Consider the following 17099-nt stretch of genomic DNA (forward strand, 5'->3'; position numbering starts at 1 on the left):
TAGTGGGGCTGGGTTTTCGGATGTATTAGTGGGGCTGGGTTTTCGGATGTATTAGTGGGGCTGGGTTTTAGGGTGTATTAGTGGGGCTGGGTTTTAGGATGTATTAGTGGGGCTGGGTTTTAGGATGTATTAGTGGGGCTGGGTTTTAGGGTGTATTAGTGGGGCTGGGTTTTAGGATGTATTAGTGGGGCTGGGTTTTAGGATGTATTAGTGGAGCTGGGTTTTAGGATGTATTGGTGGAGCTGGGTTTTAGGATGTATTTGTGGAGCTGGGTGTTAGGATGTATTAGTGGTGCTGGGTTTTAGGATGTATTAGTGGGGCTGGGTTTTAGGATGTATTAGTGGGGCTGGGTTTTAGGATGTATTTGTGGAGCTGGGTGTTAGGATGTATTTGTGGAGCTGGGTGTTAGGATGTATTAGTGGTGCTGGGTTTTAGGATGTATTAGTGGGGCTGGGTTTTAGGATGTATTAGTGGGGCTGGGTTTTAGGGTGTATTAGTGGGGCTGGGTTTTAGGATGTATTAGTGCAGCTGGGTTTTAGGATGTATTAGTGGGGCTGGGTTTTAGGATGTATTAGTGGGGTGGGGTTGGGTTTTAGGATGTATTAGTGGAGCTGGATTTTAGGATGCATTAGTGGGGCTGGGTTTTAGGATGTATTAGTGGGGTGGGGTTGGGTTTTAGGATGTATTAGTGGAGCTGGGTTTTAGGATGTATTAGTGGAGCTGGGTTTTAGGATGTATTAGTGGGGCTGGGTTTTAGGATGTATTAGTGGGGCTGGGTTTTAGGGTGTATTAGTGGGGCTGGGTTTTAGGATGTATTAGTGGGGCTGGGTTTTAGGATGTATTAGTGGAGCTGGGTTTTAGGATGTATTAGTGGAGCTGGGTTTTAGGATGTATTGGTGGAGCTGGGTTTTAGGATGTATTTGTGGAGCTGGGTGTTAGGATGTATTAGTGGTGCTGGGTTTTAGGATGTATTAGTGGGGCTGGGTTTTAGGATGTATTAGTGGGGCTGGGTTTTAGGATGTATTTGTGGAGCTGGGTGTTAGGATGTATTTGTGGAGCTGGGTGTTAGGATGTATTAGTGGTGCTGGGTTTTAGGATGTATTAGTGGGGCTGGGTTTTAGGATGTATTAGTGGGGCTGGGTTTTAGGGTGTATTAGTGGGGCTGGGTTTTAGGATGTATTAGTGGAGCTGGGTTTTAGGATGTATTAGTGGGGCTGGGTTTTAGGATGTATTAGTGGGGTGGGGTTGGGTTTTAGGATGTATTAGTGGAGCTGGATTTTAGGATGCATTAGTGGGGCTGGGTTTTAGGATGTATTAGTGGGGTGGGGTTGGGTTTTAGGATGTATTAGTGGAGCTGGGTTTTAGGATGTATTAGTGGGGCTGGGTTGTAGGATGTATTAGTGGGGCTGGGTTTTAGGATGTATTAGTGGGGCTGGGTTTTAGGATGTATTAGTGGGGTGGGGTTGGGTTTTAGGATGTATTAGTGGAGCTGGGTTTTAGGATGTATTAGTGGGGCTGGGTTGTAGGATGTATTAGTGGGGCTGGGTTTTAGATGTATTAGTGGGGTGGGGTTGGGTTTTAGGATGTATTAGTGGAGATGGGTTTTAGGATGTATTAGTGGAGTTGGGTTTTAGGATGTATTAGTGGGGCTGGGTTTTAGGATGTATTAGTGGGGCTGGGTTTAAGGATGTATTAGTGGGGTGGGGTTGGGTTTTAGGATGTATTAGTGGAGATGGGTTTTAGGATGTATTAGTGGAGTTGGGTTTTAGGATGTATTAGTGGGGCTGGGTTTTAGGATGTATTAGTAGAGCTGGGTTTTAGGATGTATTAGTGGCGCTGTGTTTTAGGGTGTATTAGTGGGGCTGGGTTTTAGGATGTATTAGTGGAGCTGGGTTTTAGGATATATTAGTGGGGCTGGGTTTTAGGATGTATTAGTGGGGCTGGGTTTTCAGGTGTATTAGTGGGGTGGAGCTGGGTTTCAGAGTGTAGTTGTTGCATGGGGCTGGATTTTAGTGTGTATTAGCGGGGTGGAAATGGGTTTTCGGATGTATTATTGGGGTTGAGATGGGTTTAGGGTGTATCAGTGGGGTGGCGGTGTGTTTTAGGGTGTATTAGTCCGGTGGGGATGGGGTGGAGTCAGTTCTGAGAAGGGCACAGTGTTCTAACGAAAATATTGAATTCTTGATGTGCCTGTACATGCAAAGCATAGAATCATAGGGCAAGATTTTCCCCTGGTTTTCGGGACCCCGACATCGGGACAAATGGGAGTCCTGAGACATGCAGTTGCTGGAAACCAGACTAGGAGAGCTGTTTTCCCAGAGGTTGGCTCCCAATTGACTGCCTGCTTGCTGCCGTTCTATTAAGGATGATGGGCAGGCTCCCGATGCTGCCAGCCCAATCAGCCGGCAGCTTTAGAGCCTCGGCTGCCCCACTGAGAGAGGTGGGCGCTGCTGAGGCAAGTAGGAAAACACGAGGGCACTTCAATTGAGTGGTAAAACTAATTACTTTTTTTAAGTGGGAAGGCAGCAGGCCCTGAGTAACAGAGGGGAGCATCCTCTGGGGGATCAGGGCCGTGGGGGCAGCCTTTCCTTCTGCGGTCCCGTCAGTGGGACACTGGCTCTGATGACCTTCCAAAACGTTAGCAGGCCCTCCACGTCACCCAATTGCACCCCTAATTGGGGCCTTAATTATTTAAATTAGCCACCTGTCTCCATTCAGTGGGCAGCCAATCCACATGCCAGCCCACTTCTGGGGAAATTTGCCCGGCACAGGTATGCGTCACGGAGCCCTCCTGATGTGGCTCCCCCACTATTTTCCTAGCACTCTCCCACCCCACCACCCACCTCCAAGCCTGCCACCCTGGTGCTGGGAAAATTCTGCCCATAAAATCATAGAATGGTTATAGCACAAAGGAGGGTATTTGGCCCGTCGTGTCTGTGCCAGCTCTCTGCAAGAGTAACTCAGCTTGTCCCTCTCCCAGCCCTTTCCATGTAGCCCCGCAAATATTTTCTCTTTTGAAGGTCTCGATTGAATGTGCCTCCACCACTCTCTCAGGTAGTGTATTCCAGATCCTAACCACTCACTATGTAAAAATGATTTTTCTCATATTGCTATTAGTCCTTTTGCCATTCACCTCATATCAGTGTCCTCTGGTTCTCGACTATTCCATCAGTTTCTCTCCATCTACTCTGTCTAGACCCCTCATGATTTTGAACACCTCTATCAAATCTCTCAATCTTCTCTTTTCTGAGGACAATAACCCCAGCTTCTCCAATCTATTCACATAACTGAAGTTCCTCATCCCTGGAACCATTCTCGTACCCTTTCTAAAGCCTTCACATCCTTTCTCAAGTGCGGACAAAAAGCCCAGCTCACCTCTTTCTCTACCTCTTTGAAGAATCCCTGCAAAGATCCAGTGTGGGAGAGCTAAAATCCCTGGTGCTGCATCTCTCCTGAGAAACTGGAAAAACCTGCCAGATTAATTCTCAACACTGCCTAAAAAGAACTGCTTTAGAAAAGGTCCCAGTGACCCGTCTCCATATTCCCAGACACCAGACCAAAAGGGACAACTGATTTCCTTCAATATCTTCTCTTTTTTTCTTCAAGAATTAGCAAGTATTTGACCAAAGTATTCTTTCTTTTGTCTTTTTTGGTAACAGGCCTCTGCAGAGAGAGGTTCTGTATTTTCTTCAGTGTGTGTGGGGGGAATTTAAAAAGAGAACTTTCATATTTCAATCTGTTTGTTAATGCTTTGCTTCTTATTGGATAAGTCTTGTTTTATAATAAACTGAAAATTTTGTTGTTTATTAAAGAAACCTGGTTAGTGTGTTTTGTTCTGGGATAAAGAGTAGAGTATATGATTGACCGAATCGGTAACTGGGTAAGTTAAAATATATGTTGTGACCTGCGGAGAAGTTGGACGAGAAAAGACTGCACTCCTCCCACATCGGTCATAACAGATACAATGCTCCAGTTGAGACCAAACCAATGTTTTATAAAGGTTTATCACAACTTCCTTGCTTTTGTACTTTATGCCAAAAAGCAAACGCTTTGTGGAAAATAACGCAGTTGGAGGTCAAACTGACTGTGCTGTAATGCCTTTTGTAAGGTCTGTCATCAGTAGGAAGGTTCGTTTAAATTATAAAAACAGCATACAATATTTTAAAGTATCTCTTGGCAATGGATGGCTGTGAAAAGTTCAGTTTTTCTTGAGTCGAAACAACTGGTATGTTGAAATTGCACCACAATATATTTTAAAGCCTGCTGCTGATTTGCCAGTAAAATAACACACACTGTGTTATACGTTTGCATGAGGAAGTATACAAGTTCACAGTCTTGCAAAAGTGCCTCTGTGTTTTGTTAAATATATTTTTTGAGGATTCATTTTTGAAAGATTGAACAAATGTTAAAGTTTAAGGTTATCAAAGGGGGTCACGAAAAGACAACTTGACTTTGAAAAACAGTCCCTGGAAATGGTTTTTAAAAGGGGCACTGAGAGGTCTTGTGAGGAAAACAATCCCTTCCGGGAAGCCACTTGATGTGCGAGGCAAGTTCTTTACACAGAGGGTGGTGAGTGCCTGGAACTTGCTGCCGGGGGAGGTGGTGGAAGCAGGTACGATAGCGACGTTTAAGAGGCATCTTGACAAATACGTGAATAGGATGGGAATAGAGGGATACGGTCCCCGGAAGTGCAGAAGGTTTTAGTTTAGGCAGGCATCAAGATCGGAGCAGGCTTGGAGGGCCGAATGGCCTGTTCCTGTGCTGTACTGTTCTTTGTTCTTTATTCTTTGACTTCCAGCAACAACAACAAGCCTTTCCGGGAAACTACGTGACTTCCACATCAATAAACAACAAAGAACCTTGGACACTTGGAAAAGTTGTTTATAAAGAAGTGACAGGTCAAGAATGATGAAGGTCAAAAGGTTGACCTGTTGTCGGTTTTGCTTTTGAATTATTTTGAGTTAGGGTTGAACTGTATAAAAAGGGAGAGAACTTCCAAGGAGAGAAGAGAATTCCCAAGGAAGGAGAGAAGACCACAACCCAGATCAGCTTTCCAGCACCTCTCTAGAAGACCCTGAGAAGTCCACTGTGCAAACTCATCTCGTCTCTTGTATTTGAAGTGAAGCCTGCTAAATTAATTCTCAACATCGCTTGAAAAGAACTGTTTTACAAGATCCCAGTGACCCGTCTACGTGTATTCGGAGGCCAGACTGCATGCCAGTTTTGGAACACAACATATCTCATCTGGTGTTTGTTCAAGAATGAGCAAGTATTCAGCCGAAATTTTTTTTTTTGCAACAGAGTTCCAAACAACAATCCCTTTTATTTTTCCAGTTAACCAGTGTATACGTGTATGAGTGTGAGGGACTAAGGTAAAAAGGGAACTTTAATATTTCAATCTGTGTGTTTATGCTTTACTTCATTACTGGTTAAGACTTGTTTTATAATAAACTGATAATTTTGTTGTTTATTAAAGAAACCTGATTACTGTGTTACATTCTGCTAGTTTGCTAGTGCTGTTGGGGATGGTTTAAGCTAGTTTGGCAGGGGAATGGGAACCTGAGGGCAGTTTCAGATAAAACAATTTCAGGGCAGGGAACGGGAGGCAGAAAATTAGCGACTGACTCTGAAAGACAGAAGAAGCAAAGGTTAAAAAGTGTGCAGCACAGGAATTTGGCAGTGTTAAAGGGTATTTATTTAAATGAAGAGTATAGTAAATAAAGCCGATGAGCTGAGGGCACAAATAGACACATGGCAACACGATATCATTGCTATAATGGAAACTTGGCTTAAAGAGGGGCAAGAATGTCAGCTCAGCATCCCTGGATACAGAGTTTTCAGGTGGGATAGAGAAGGGGATAAAAAAGGAGGGTTTTTTTTTAGTTTAGAGATACAGCACTGAAACAGGCCCTTCGGCCCACCGAGTCTGTGCCAACCATCAACCACCCATTTATACTAATCCTACACTAATTCCATATTCCTACCACATCCCCACCTGTCCCTATATTTCCCTACCACCTACCTATACTAGGGGCAATATATAATGGCCAATTAACCTATCAACCAGCAAATCTTTGGCATGTGGGAGGAAACCGGAGCACCCGGAGGAAACCCACGCAGACACAGGGAGAACTTGCAAACTCCACACAGGCAGTACCCAGAATTGAACCAGGGTCGCTGGAGCTGTGAGGCTGCGGTGCTAACCACTGCGCCACTGTGCCGCATTATTAGTTAAGGAATCAATAACAGCTTTGAAGAGGGATGATATGCTAAATGAATCATCAAATGAGGCCGTATGGGTGGAGCTCAGAAATAAAAAAAGGGCAGCCATACTATACTAGGAGTGCACTATAGACCCCCAAATACTGAGAAGGAGATGGAAGAACAAATATGTAGGCAAATTTCTGAGTGCAAAAACAATAGGGCAATAATAGTAGGGGATTTCAACTACCCCAATATCAACTGGGATGCAAACAGTGTGAAGGGCACAGAGGGCACAAAATTCTTGAACTGCACTCGAGAACTTTTTTAGCCAGCATGTAACAAGCCCAACGAGAGGGGGCGCAATTCTAGATTTAGTCTTCGGTAGTGAAGCTGGGCAAGTGGATGAAATAACAGTGGGTGACCATTTCGGAGATAGTGACCATAATAGTTAGTTTTAGCATAATCATGGAAAAGGACAAAGATAAAACAGGAGTGTAAGTTCTAAATTGGGGGAAGGCAAATTTTAAGAAACTGAGAGGTGATCTGGCGAATGTGGACTGGATACAGCTACTTGAAGGAAAATCAGTGGCAAACCAGTGGGAGGCATTCAAAAATGAGATTCTACAGGCACAGTGTAGGCATGTCCCCACAGAGATAAAGGGTAGTACTGCCAAATCTAGAGGCTTCTGGTTATCTAGAAGTTTACAGGGTAAGTTAAAGCAGAAAAAGAAAGCTTATGATGATCACAATACTAATACTTAGAAAGCCTAGAGGAGTATAGAAAGTGCAGGGGTGAGGTAAAAAAGGAAATTAGGAAAGCAAAGAGGGGACATGAAAAATTATTGGCAGGTAAGATCAAGAAAAACTCGAAGATGTTTTATCAGTACATTAAGAGATGTACAAGGGAACTTCTATGTGGATGCAGAAGATGTGGACAGGGTTCTTAATGAGTTTTTTGTCTCTGTCTTCACAAAGGACAGGGATGATGCAGACATTGTAGTTAAAGAGGAGGAGTATGAAATATTAGATACGATAAGCGTAATGGGAAACAAAGTACTAGAGGGTCTGACATCCTTAAAAGTGGATAAATCGCCAGGGCCGGATGGATTGCATCCCAGGATGTTAAAGGAGGCCAGGGAGGAAATAGCGGATGCTCTGAGGATCATCTTCAAATCCTCACTGGATACGGGCGAGGTGCCAGAGGATTGGAGGTCTGTGAACATTATGCCATTGTTTAAAAAGGGTGCGAGGGATAGGCCGAATAATTATAGGCCGGTCAGTCTGACCTCGGTGGCGGGTAAATTATTAGAATCAATTCTGAGGGACAGAATACACTGCAACTTAGAAAGGCACGGATTAATCAGGGATAGTCAGCATGGATTTGTTAAGGGTAGGTTATGTCTTACTAGCTTGATTGAATTTTTTGAGGAAGTAACAAGGAGGATTGGTGAGGGTAGTGCAGTGGATGTGATCTACATGGATTTTAGTAAGGCATTTGACAATGTCCCACATGGAAGACTGGTCAGTAAAATGAAAGCCCATGGGATACAGGGGAATGTGGCAGGTTGGATCCAAAATTGACTCAGTGACAGGAAACAAAGGGTAGTAGTTGACGGATGTTTTTGCGAATGGAAAGCGGTTTCCAGTGGCGTTCCACAGGGCTCAGTGTTGGTCCCTTGCTGTTTGTGATATAAATTAATGATTTGGACTTAAATGTGGGAGGCATGATTGGGATATTTGCTGATGACACAAAAATTGGCTGTGTCATTGATAGTGAAGAAGATAGCTGTAGACTCCAGAATTATATCAATGGTTTGGTTGTGTGGGCGGAAAAGTGGCAAATGGAATTCAATCTAGAGAAGTGTGAGGTAATGCATTTGGGGAGGGCAAACAAAGCGAGGGAATACAGAATAAATGGGAGGATATTAGGAGGGGTAGAAAAAGTGAGAGACCTTGGAGTGCATGTCCACAGCTCCCTGAAGGTGGCAGGGCAGGTAGGTAGATTAGTGAAGAAGGCATATAGATTGCTTTCCTTTATTGGCTGAGGTATAGAATACAAAAGCAGGGATGTAATGCTGGAACTGTATAAAACACTGGTTAGGCCACAGCTGGAGTATTGCGGACAGTTCTGGTCACCACATTACTGGAAGGACATAATTGCTCTGGAGAGAGTACGGAGATTATTTACAAGAATGCTCCCAGGGCTTGAAAGTTGCAGCTATGCGGAAAGATTGGATAGGCTATGGTTGTTTTCCTTAGAACAGAGGAGGCTGAGGGGTGACTTAATTGCGGTGTACAAAATTATGAGGGACCTAGATAGATAGACAGGAAGGACTTGTTTCCCCTAGCGGAGAGGTCAATTACCAGAGGGGACAGATTTGATTGGTAGAAGGATTAAAGGGGAGTTGAGGAAAAAGCTTTTCACCCAGAGGGTGGTGGGTGTCTGGAATTCATTGCCTGGATCGGTGGTGGAGGCGGAAACCCTCAACTCATTTAAACGGTACCTGGACTGCATCTGAAGTGCTGTAACCTGCAAGGCTATGGACCAGATGCTGAAAGGTGGGATTAGATTGGGCGGCTAGTTTTTTCAGCCAACACAGACATGATGGGCTGAATGGCCAACTTCTGTGCCATAATTTTTCTATGGTTCTATGGTTGACCATATCGGTAAGTGGGAAAAATTTAAATATATGTTGTGACCCATGGAGAAGTGGAGCTAGAATAAACAGCGCACTCCTCCCGCCTTAGTCGTAACAACAACTTGGTGCAGCAAACCTCCCTGCTTGGCCTTATTACTCTAATTGGTTAATTATTCAGATATGGAGAACTGTATGATGTTATTGTAATGGGTTGTAACACAGAGGTTTCATTCTGAGATCCGAGTTGTAAGCAACACTGAGGGCAATAACTAGACAATGTTATTTTAATATTGATATTTAATCATCATCATGCATGATAACATTGATTATTATCCTTCAGCCATGGTTTGTTTCTTGTTTAAAATAAAGCTGACAGTATTCTCTACCAACTAGATTTCTCACAACCCTCTATCCTCATCAACAAAAATAATTTGGTGCCTCCAGTCTTAACCTATCCAAGAAAGACATTTATCCAAATAAAATTAGTTGCACTTATTACAGTATTATTCTGTCAGCTTAATGGTACGCAGGCAGAGAGGGAATGGGTGACCGCCAGGCAGCCAAGGAGGACCAGGCAGGTAGTGCAGGAGTCGCCTGAGGGTGAGGCAATTTGCTAGTGCTATTGGAGTTTAAACTAACTTGGCAGGGATGTGCGAACCAGGGGCAGGGATGTGAGAACCAGGAGTTAATATTAGCGAGGAAAAACAAGGTGCACAGAGAATTGAGAGAGACAGATAGCACTAGAGTAGGAAAATTGTAAAGTATTAGGTGGGGTCAGGTTAAGAGGGAATGAAATAAGGTCCAAATTAAGTTTACTGTGCACGTATGTGAATGTGGTAAATAAGGTTGGTAGCCGTAGAGGGAGATAGCCACATGGGGGTATCATGTTGCGGTGATAACGAAGACCTAACTCAAAAAAGGGCAGGACTGAGTACTAAATATTCCTGGATACAAGCTGTTCAGGAAAGATAGAGAAGGAAACAAAGGAGACAGAGTAGCAGTATTGATTAGGGAGAACATTACAGTGCTGGAGAGAGAGGATGCCCTGGTGGGGTCAAGGACAGACTCTATTTGGTTGGTAAACTATTCCCATTTGCAGAAGGGTCAAGAACCAGAGGACACCGATTTAAGGTGATTGGCAAAAAAAGCATGAGAACAAACTTTTTAACGCAGTGAGTGATTCGGATATGGAACGCACTCCCTGAGATTGAGGTGGAGGCAGATTCAATTGTTGCTTTTAAAAGAGAATTGGATAATTATCTGTAGCGAAAAAATTTGCAGGGCTACAGGGAAAAAGCAGGCAATGGGACTAGGTGAATTGCTCTTCCAGACAGCTAACATGGACACAACAGGCTGAATGGCCTCCTCTGTGCTGCAACCATTCAATGATATCTGTCCCTCTGCCAAAGTTGAAATTTACTGTATGTTATCTCTATTTTTCATTTGAGATTGTCACTTAATGAAGGTATAAAGGTAAGGACTGGATTTATAAATTGCAGACTGCTGGCATTGTTAGTAAAAGATTTGCATCTTTTATATAAATTACTTATTTCTAATAAAGATTCAAAGTCTTAGCTTAATGTTCCAGTTGAGAGCACTTAACAAACTCGGTATGGAAGCAACAGAAGTTTACAGCATGGGAGGTAGGCAAGAAAGTGGAGTTGAGTCCACAAACAGATCACTCATGATATTATAGAATGGCGGAGCAGGCTCGAGGAGTCCAAGAGCCTACTCCTGCTCTTAGTTCGTATGTTAGGTCATTCGACCCATTGTGTCTATGCTGACTCTTTGCTAGAGCAATCCAAAAGCTAACCATACTGTCCTGCCCGGTCCCCAATGCCTTTTTTTCCTGCCACTTCAAATATTTATCCTCTGTTCTCCTAAAGATTGCAATGATCTCTGCTCACCTCTCCTTGTGACAAAGTATTCCATGCTCCAGCAACCTGTCATGTAAAGAAATTTCTCCTAGCCTCTCTAACTATTTTAAATTTGTGATCCCTTGTCACTGACACTCCAATGGGAGGAAGTAGTCTTTCCTTATTCACCCTATCAAAAATCTCATATTAAACTTACTTTTAACATTCTCTGCTCCAGTATAATCATATGAACATACACATTAGGAGCATGAGTAGGCCAATTGGCTCCTCGAGCCTGCTCTGCCATTCAATAAGTTCATGGCTGAACTGATTACTCTACATTTCCACCTACCCCCAATAACCTTTCACCCCCTTGCTTATCAAGAATCTATCTACCTCTGTCTTAAAAATATACAAAGACTCTGCTTCCACCACCTTCCAATCGTTTCAGTATCTCAAGTCTCTGCTCAAAAATATAATTTTACATCCCCTGCATCATCTTAGTAATTTTCTTCTGTGTGCTCCAGAACTTCAACATCCTCTCTATAATGGAGCATTCAAATTTTCAAAAAATACGCTAACTGTAGCCTAATCAACATTTTGGAAATAAAGTAATAAACCATTGTTTAAAGTGGTCAAGATTTGGGACTTGCTATATAGGGAATCGTGTCTTCCAGCTTCTCTAATGAAACCCTGCTTTCACAGGAATGGTATTTAAGCTGTTCGTTCTTTCAATCTTTGACAGTTAGTCTTTTTTTCAGAAATGATTGTGTATCTTTACACTTCTTTGTTGCAGATATACCTGTCCCTTTGTGGAGAAATTTTCCATCGATATTGAAACGTATTATAAGCCTGGTTCAGGAGATCAGGCCAATGTATTTAACCTCTCAACTGCTGAAAAAAGACAGAGGATACTTGGTACAGTATTTGTTTTCTATCTTTATTGTAGTTTAGTCATAAACTTTTGGTTATAGAGGGGAATCTAATTAAAACAAGATGCCAAGTAAAGTTCACCACAGTCATTGTATTTTCATTAAATGATTTCATGCAATGTAGTTATGAAGATCTTCATATTGAGAGGTACTATGCTGGGTAGCCGGATCTAGTCTCCCAGTTTGATGATTACGAGCTTGAACCTGCTGCTCAGTTGCGCTGATCGAAGTTGCTAGTCCTCGGCCAGACTGTGATAGCACACTGCAATTTGAATGAGGAAGGCAAGAGATATTACCAACATGTCACTTTCTGCTGTGTTTGCATCTTGTCAGTCAGTGAGTCACTGTGGTATGAAGGCCAGAGTGCCTAACTTGAAGGAGACTGTGTGTTGTTGAGAGGAGAATTTTCTTAATAGTTCTATTGAACTAAAGATGTTACTACAGTAATATTTCTCTTTGCATTCCTTTGGATATATATTAAAATTGTCTGTTGTGAAGATTTTTATTTGAAGGCACTTAGCATCACTTCACATTATAAGTAAAATCGCACTGTAACAAAACGTTAAGGGGGTCAGTTCAAAAAAACTAGCACATTCTGATATTCTGAGTTACAGGCAACATTCACCATTTTTATTGCCTCATTCCACCTGAGAAATAACTAATGGTTTATTGACAGTACTGTCTGTTTAAAGTACGACTTCCAGTTTTTGCTGTGTCAAGCATGTGGGATCAGTATTCAGCAGGCTAAAGGTTAACACCATATACTGTTCTCATTATGTTGCAGCTAACACTTCTTTGGTGTCCTTTTAATAGCAAAACTAAATGTTGGCTTCATTTCACATAAAATGTGGTTCACCCAGAAGCCACACAAACCTAAAGTGACTTGTTTGAAGGTCAGGCGTTTCAGTTTTGTGTAAAATACCCAGCACATTGCAATCAGCAAATCCAAGTATCCACATTCGCAGCTTTGTATATTGGTATATATCCAGGGCAAAATTTTGTTTATGCAAAAGTAGGAACCTGTGCCTGTGTTTCATATTGTGCCTCTTTGAATGTACCAGCAAAATCCAACATGACCTTCTATTTATTTTAAGATACAGCACTGAAACAGACCCTTCGGCCCACCGAGTCTGTGCTGACCATCAACCACCCATTTATACTAATCCTACATTAATCCCATATTCCTACCACATCCCCACCTTCCCTCAATTCCCCTGCCACCTACCTATACTAGGGGCAATTTATAATGGCCAATTTACCTATCAACCTGCAAGTCTTTGGCTGTGGGAGGAAACCGGAGCACCCGGCGAAAACCCACGCGGTCACAGGGAGAACTTGCAAACTCCGCACAGGCAGTACCCAGAATTGAACCCGGGTCACTGGAGCTGTGAGGCTGCGATGCTAATCACTGCGCCACTGTGCCGCCTTACAGGGTGTGTACAGGTATCAATTTTGTAGTAATTACAACTTATGTTTTAAACGTTATTTTGTGTGTGAGTGATTTTTTTTGAGATAACTTTCACCTACTCTGTTGCATTTCATTTAACCATTCACAAATATTATAAATCAACATTCTTATCAAAAATACAATGTGTTGTCATTAATGGCATGATGTATGGCTTTTAATCCTGTGTATAATGTGACATTTACTGGATAAATCCATTCAGATTTATAATATACATCCTTGTTCAAGAAATTATTTCCTGTATATGACTGATTAAATCACAGATATTTGGACTGAAACTTTTGTTTAGTTAGACAAGTATGTGGCATTTGAAATGCATCATAAAAAAATGAAATTGCTACTGCACTCAAGAATGTTTAAACCATTGACCAAACTGTCCAGTTGACAAACAAATCAGGACAGGTAGCACATTGTGCAATGTGGATTCAAACCATGATTGCCCTCTGTGCTATGACGTTTCTGGGTCTAACCAGAATCTAAGAGGGGAGCTTCAAGTAGAGGCCAAGGACTTTCTACAGGGTGGGAGATGGGAAGGGAGAGTGTGGAGAGGGTTGGGTGGGTGTATTAGTGTTCGGCTCAGAGCAACATTGGCTGAGGGCTGAAATTGGTTGTCTGCAGATTGCGTATGGACCATGAACAAGGGAGAAATTATGCAAGAGTAACACTTATATTGCTTTTGTATTCTATCAACTAGAGCCTTGTTTATTGATTTTGTTTCATTGTTATCTTTTCCTTTTGGGATTATGAAAATTAATTTTACCTCTGGAATTTGTAATGAATTTTTTTGTAAAAATATAATCAGTGATAATCAGTATTGGTTTCACTGGGATTAATTTTCCTTTTCAGGTTTAAGGTCTGCTGCAGCTTTTTAAATATGTCTGACTTTTATGCTGCATTAGAAATAAATATGGCACCTGATCTACTTTCCTTGTGCCTCTGTGTTCCAGATCCCATTGATATTGTCAAAGACCCCATTCCTCCTAATGAATACAAAACAGAAGAGGACCCTAAACTGTACAAGTCTTTCAAGACAGGAAGGGGACCCCTGTCTGATGACTGGATAGAGGAGTGCAAGAATCGGCCTGGAAAAATGCCAATTATGTGTGCATACAAACTCTGCAAAGTAGAGTTTCGATACTGGGGAATGCAGTCCAAAATAGAACGATTCATCCATGATGTAGGTAAGTGTGTGTCAGTTGCAACTCACACACATCAAGAAAAGATAGTGAGGTGTTTTTCCACACTGTCATTAAACACGCAAAACGTAATTAGTTCAGTGTCTGTAGTGTTTTCAAGTCTAGCTTCTTAATGAGTGGTGGGACATTTTCAGGCTTGTGATTCTTTACTCTGCATACAAAAGGTGACAAAATGAGAATTATTTGCACTGATTGCCAACTTGGTAGATAATCAGTAAAATTTATCAGATCAATATAGACCATTGACTAGGGAGGCATCAAGGTTAAACTTTGCATTCAAATGTTTTGAATGACATTGCCTCAATGCACTACCCATGGAAGTATACAATTTAGTGGCAGAACTGTATATTGCATATAAATAGCTTCTATATCTCACTCTGAGAAATAAACACAGCTGGTTACTTTGAAATTGGTTTGTAAACCACCTCCTGCTCTTTGCTGTGTCCAATTTAGAAATTTTCATGCAAATATTACCTCGCTAAGTCAATCTAAACTGGTGGGATCAAATTAGTTTGAGCAATTGAGTATGATTCCCATGCAGTGCAATGAAAGCTTCAAGTTTTAGACTGGGAAATATGTTTTGCTGATCCGAGCTTTAGCATAGCAGCCTGGTCCTTTGTGAAGATTCTTATTCTTCAAGCTGAAGAGGAGCTACAGGTCTATTTCACCTTTGACTTCAGATGTTAACAATATTCTAAGTTCAAATTAATGGCATTCCCCCACTGAACTCCTAGCAATTGGAGCAATCTTGGTGTCACATTTGACCCCGAGATGAGATTCCAACCTTATATTTCCACCTTAGTAACATCGCCCAACTGTGCCCCTGTCTTAGTTTATCTCTGCTGCTGAAACCTTCATTTATGCATTTATTACCTTTAGACTTGACTATTCCAAAACACACCTGGCTGGTCTCCCATGTTCTACCCTCCGTAAACTTGAGGTCATCCAAAACTGTGTCTTAATTCGCACCAGGTCCATTCACCTATCACCCCTGTGTTCGCTGACCTATACTGGCTCCCAGCCAAGCAAACTCTCGATTTTAAAATTCTCATCTTTGTTTTCAAATCCCTCCATGGCCTCACCCCCTCCCTACCTCTGTAATCTCCTTCAGCCCCACAACCCACAGAGATATCTGCACTCCTCGTGCATCCCCTGTTTTAATCACTCCACTATTGGTGATGCACCTTCGGTTGCCTCAACCCTAAGCTCTGGAGCAGCCGCCGTACACCTCTCCAGCTGTCTACACTGCTTTCCTCCTTTAAAACACTCCTTAAAATCTACCTCTTTGACCAAGCTTTTGGTCATCTAACCTAATATTTCCTTATATGGCTCGGCGTCTTTTTTTTTAGAATGTTCCTGTGAAGCGCCTTGGGACTTTTTATTACGTTAAAGGCCCTATATAAATTTAAGTTGTTCTTGTTGAATCATCAACAGTAAATCACCAGTGAAATCAGATGCATTCTTTATCCCAGAGTAGCTTGGTTGCATTTAGATGCTTACTTTCTTCATCATAACCTGCCACAGGAGCTGCCATGGGAACAGAATTCTATAGAATATGGACATATCCCAAAACTCATTGGGCAATTGAAGAACATACAGAAGCTTAAAGCACAATCTAAGATAACTGTGTTTAAGATGATAAAAGCATTTGATAGGGTAGATAGAGAGAAACTATTTCCTCTGGTGGTGGGGTTGGAGTCCAGAACAAGGGGACATAAGATTAAAATTTGAGCTAGGCCGTTCAGGGATGATGTCAGAAAACATTTCTTCACAAAATGAGTAGTGGAAATCTGGAACACTCTCTTCCAAAAAGATGTTGAGCTGGATAGATTTTTGTTAGATAAGAGTATTATGGGTTACGGAACCAAGGCAGGTAAATGGGGTTAAGACACAGATCAGCCATGATTTAATTGAATGGCAGAAGAAGCTCAAGGGGCTGAATGGCCTCCTCCTGTTCCTATGTTCACATCTCCTCTCCCCCCAGGACTTTCAGTGATTAGCTGCTTGCACCGTCATTGGACTGGACACCTAATCATGTCTGCTGCAGCAACGGTGACATCTGGGATGAGCAAAGACATTGTTCCAGCAATACTTACCCCCAATTTTTTTTTTAATTCATTCATGGGACGTGGGTGTTGCTGACCAGGCCAGCATTTATTGCCCATCCCTAATTACCCTTGAGAAGGTGGTGGTGAGCTGCCTTCTTGAACCTCTGCAGTCCATGTGGGGCAGGTACACCCACAGTGCTGTTAGGAAGGGAGTTCCAGCATTTTGACCCAGCGACCGTGAAGGAACGGCGATCGACAGGGCTGGGTTCCCGTTGTCGTTTCCGGTGCCTAGGTCAATGCCGTGTGGTCCGTCCAGTTTCATTCCTTTTTATTGACTTCGTAGCGGTTAGATACATTGCTGTGGGTCTGGAGTCATATGTCGGCCAGACCAACTAAGGACAGCAGATTTCCTTCCCTAAAGGACATTAGTGAACCAGATGGGTTTTTACAACAATCGATAATGGTTTCATGGCCATCATTAGACTAGTTTTTTAATTCCAGATTTATTAATTGAATTCAAATTCCACCTTCTGCTGTGGTGGGATTTGAACCCATGTCCCCAGAGCAATACTCTGGGTCTCTGGGTTACTACTCCAGTGACAATACCACTACGCCACCGCCTCCCCAATATGTTGTTCTCCAACTGTGGCACCGAGCCGTTTTTTGAGCAACTTACATGTTTCTTCTTTCCAGTTACAGAGCAGTTTTCACTTCTACACCAGTTCTGTTTTTTAATGACAGTTTTCTATTAAGTTTAAT

At 42.3% G+C, this 17099-nt stretch overlaps 1 protein-coding gene across 11 annotated transcripts in view; it reads left to right on the forward strand.

The window, feature by feature from the left end:
• The window catches only part of LOC137382536 (membrane-associated phosphatidylinositol transfer protein 2), a 512884-nt gene that overhangs the window by 369084 nt on the left and 126701 nt on the right, over nt 1-17099 (forward strand). For all 11 annotated transcript variants that reach the window (XR_010977216.1, XM_068054553.1, XM_068054552.1 and 8 more), the window contains 2 exons: nt 11496-11617; nt 14044-14277. Coding sequence is in view for 10 of the 11 variants with exons in the window: in XM_068054553.1 (XP_067910654.1) it covers nt 11496-11617; nt 14044-14277 (356 nt within the window). In the remaining variant the exon portion in view is untranslated. The remainder of the gene's footprint in view (nt 1-11495; nt 11618-14043; nt 14278-17099) is intronic.

Source organism: Heterodontus francisci, chromosome 23 (genome assembly GCF_036365525.1).
Source record: "Heterodontus francisci isolate sHetFra1 chromosome 23, sHetFra1.hap1, whole genome shotgun sequence".
NCBI classification, from domain to species: Eukaryota; Metazoa; Chordata; class Chondrichthyes; order Heterodontiformes; family Heterodontidae; genus Heterodontus; species Heterodontus francisci.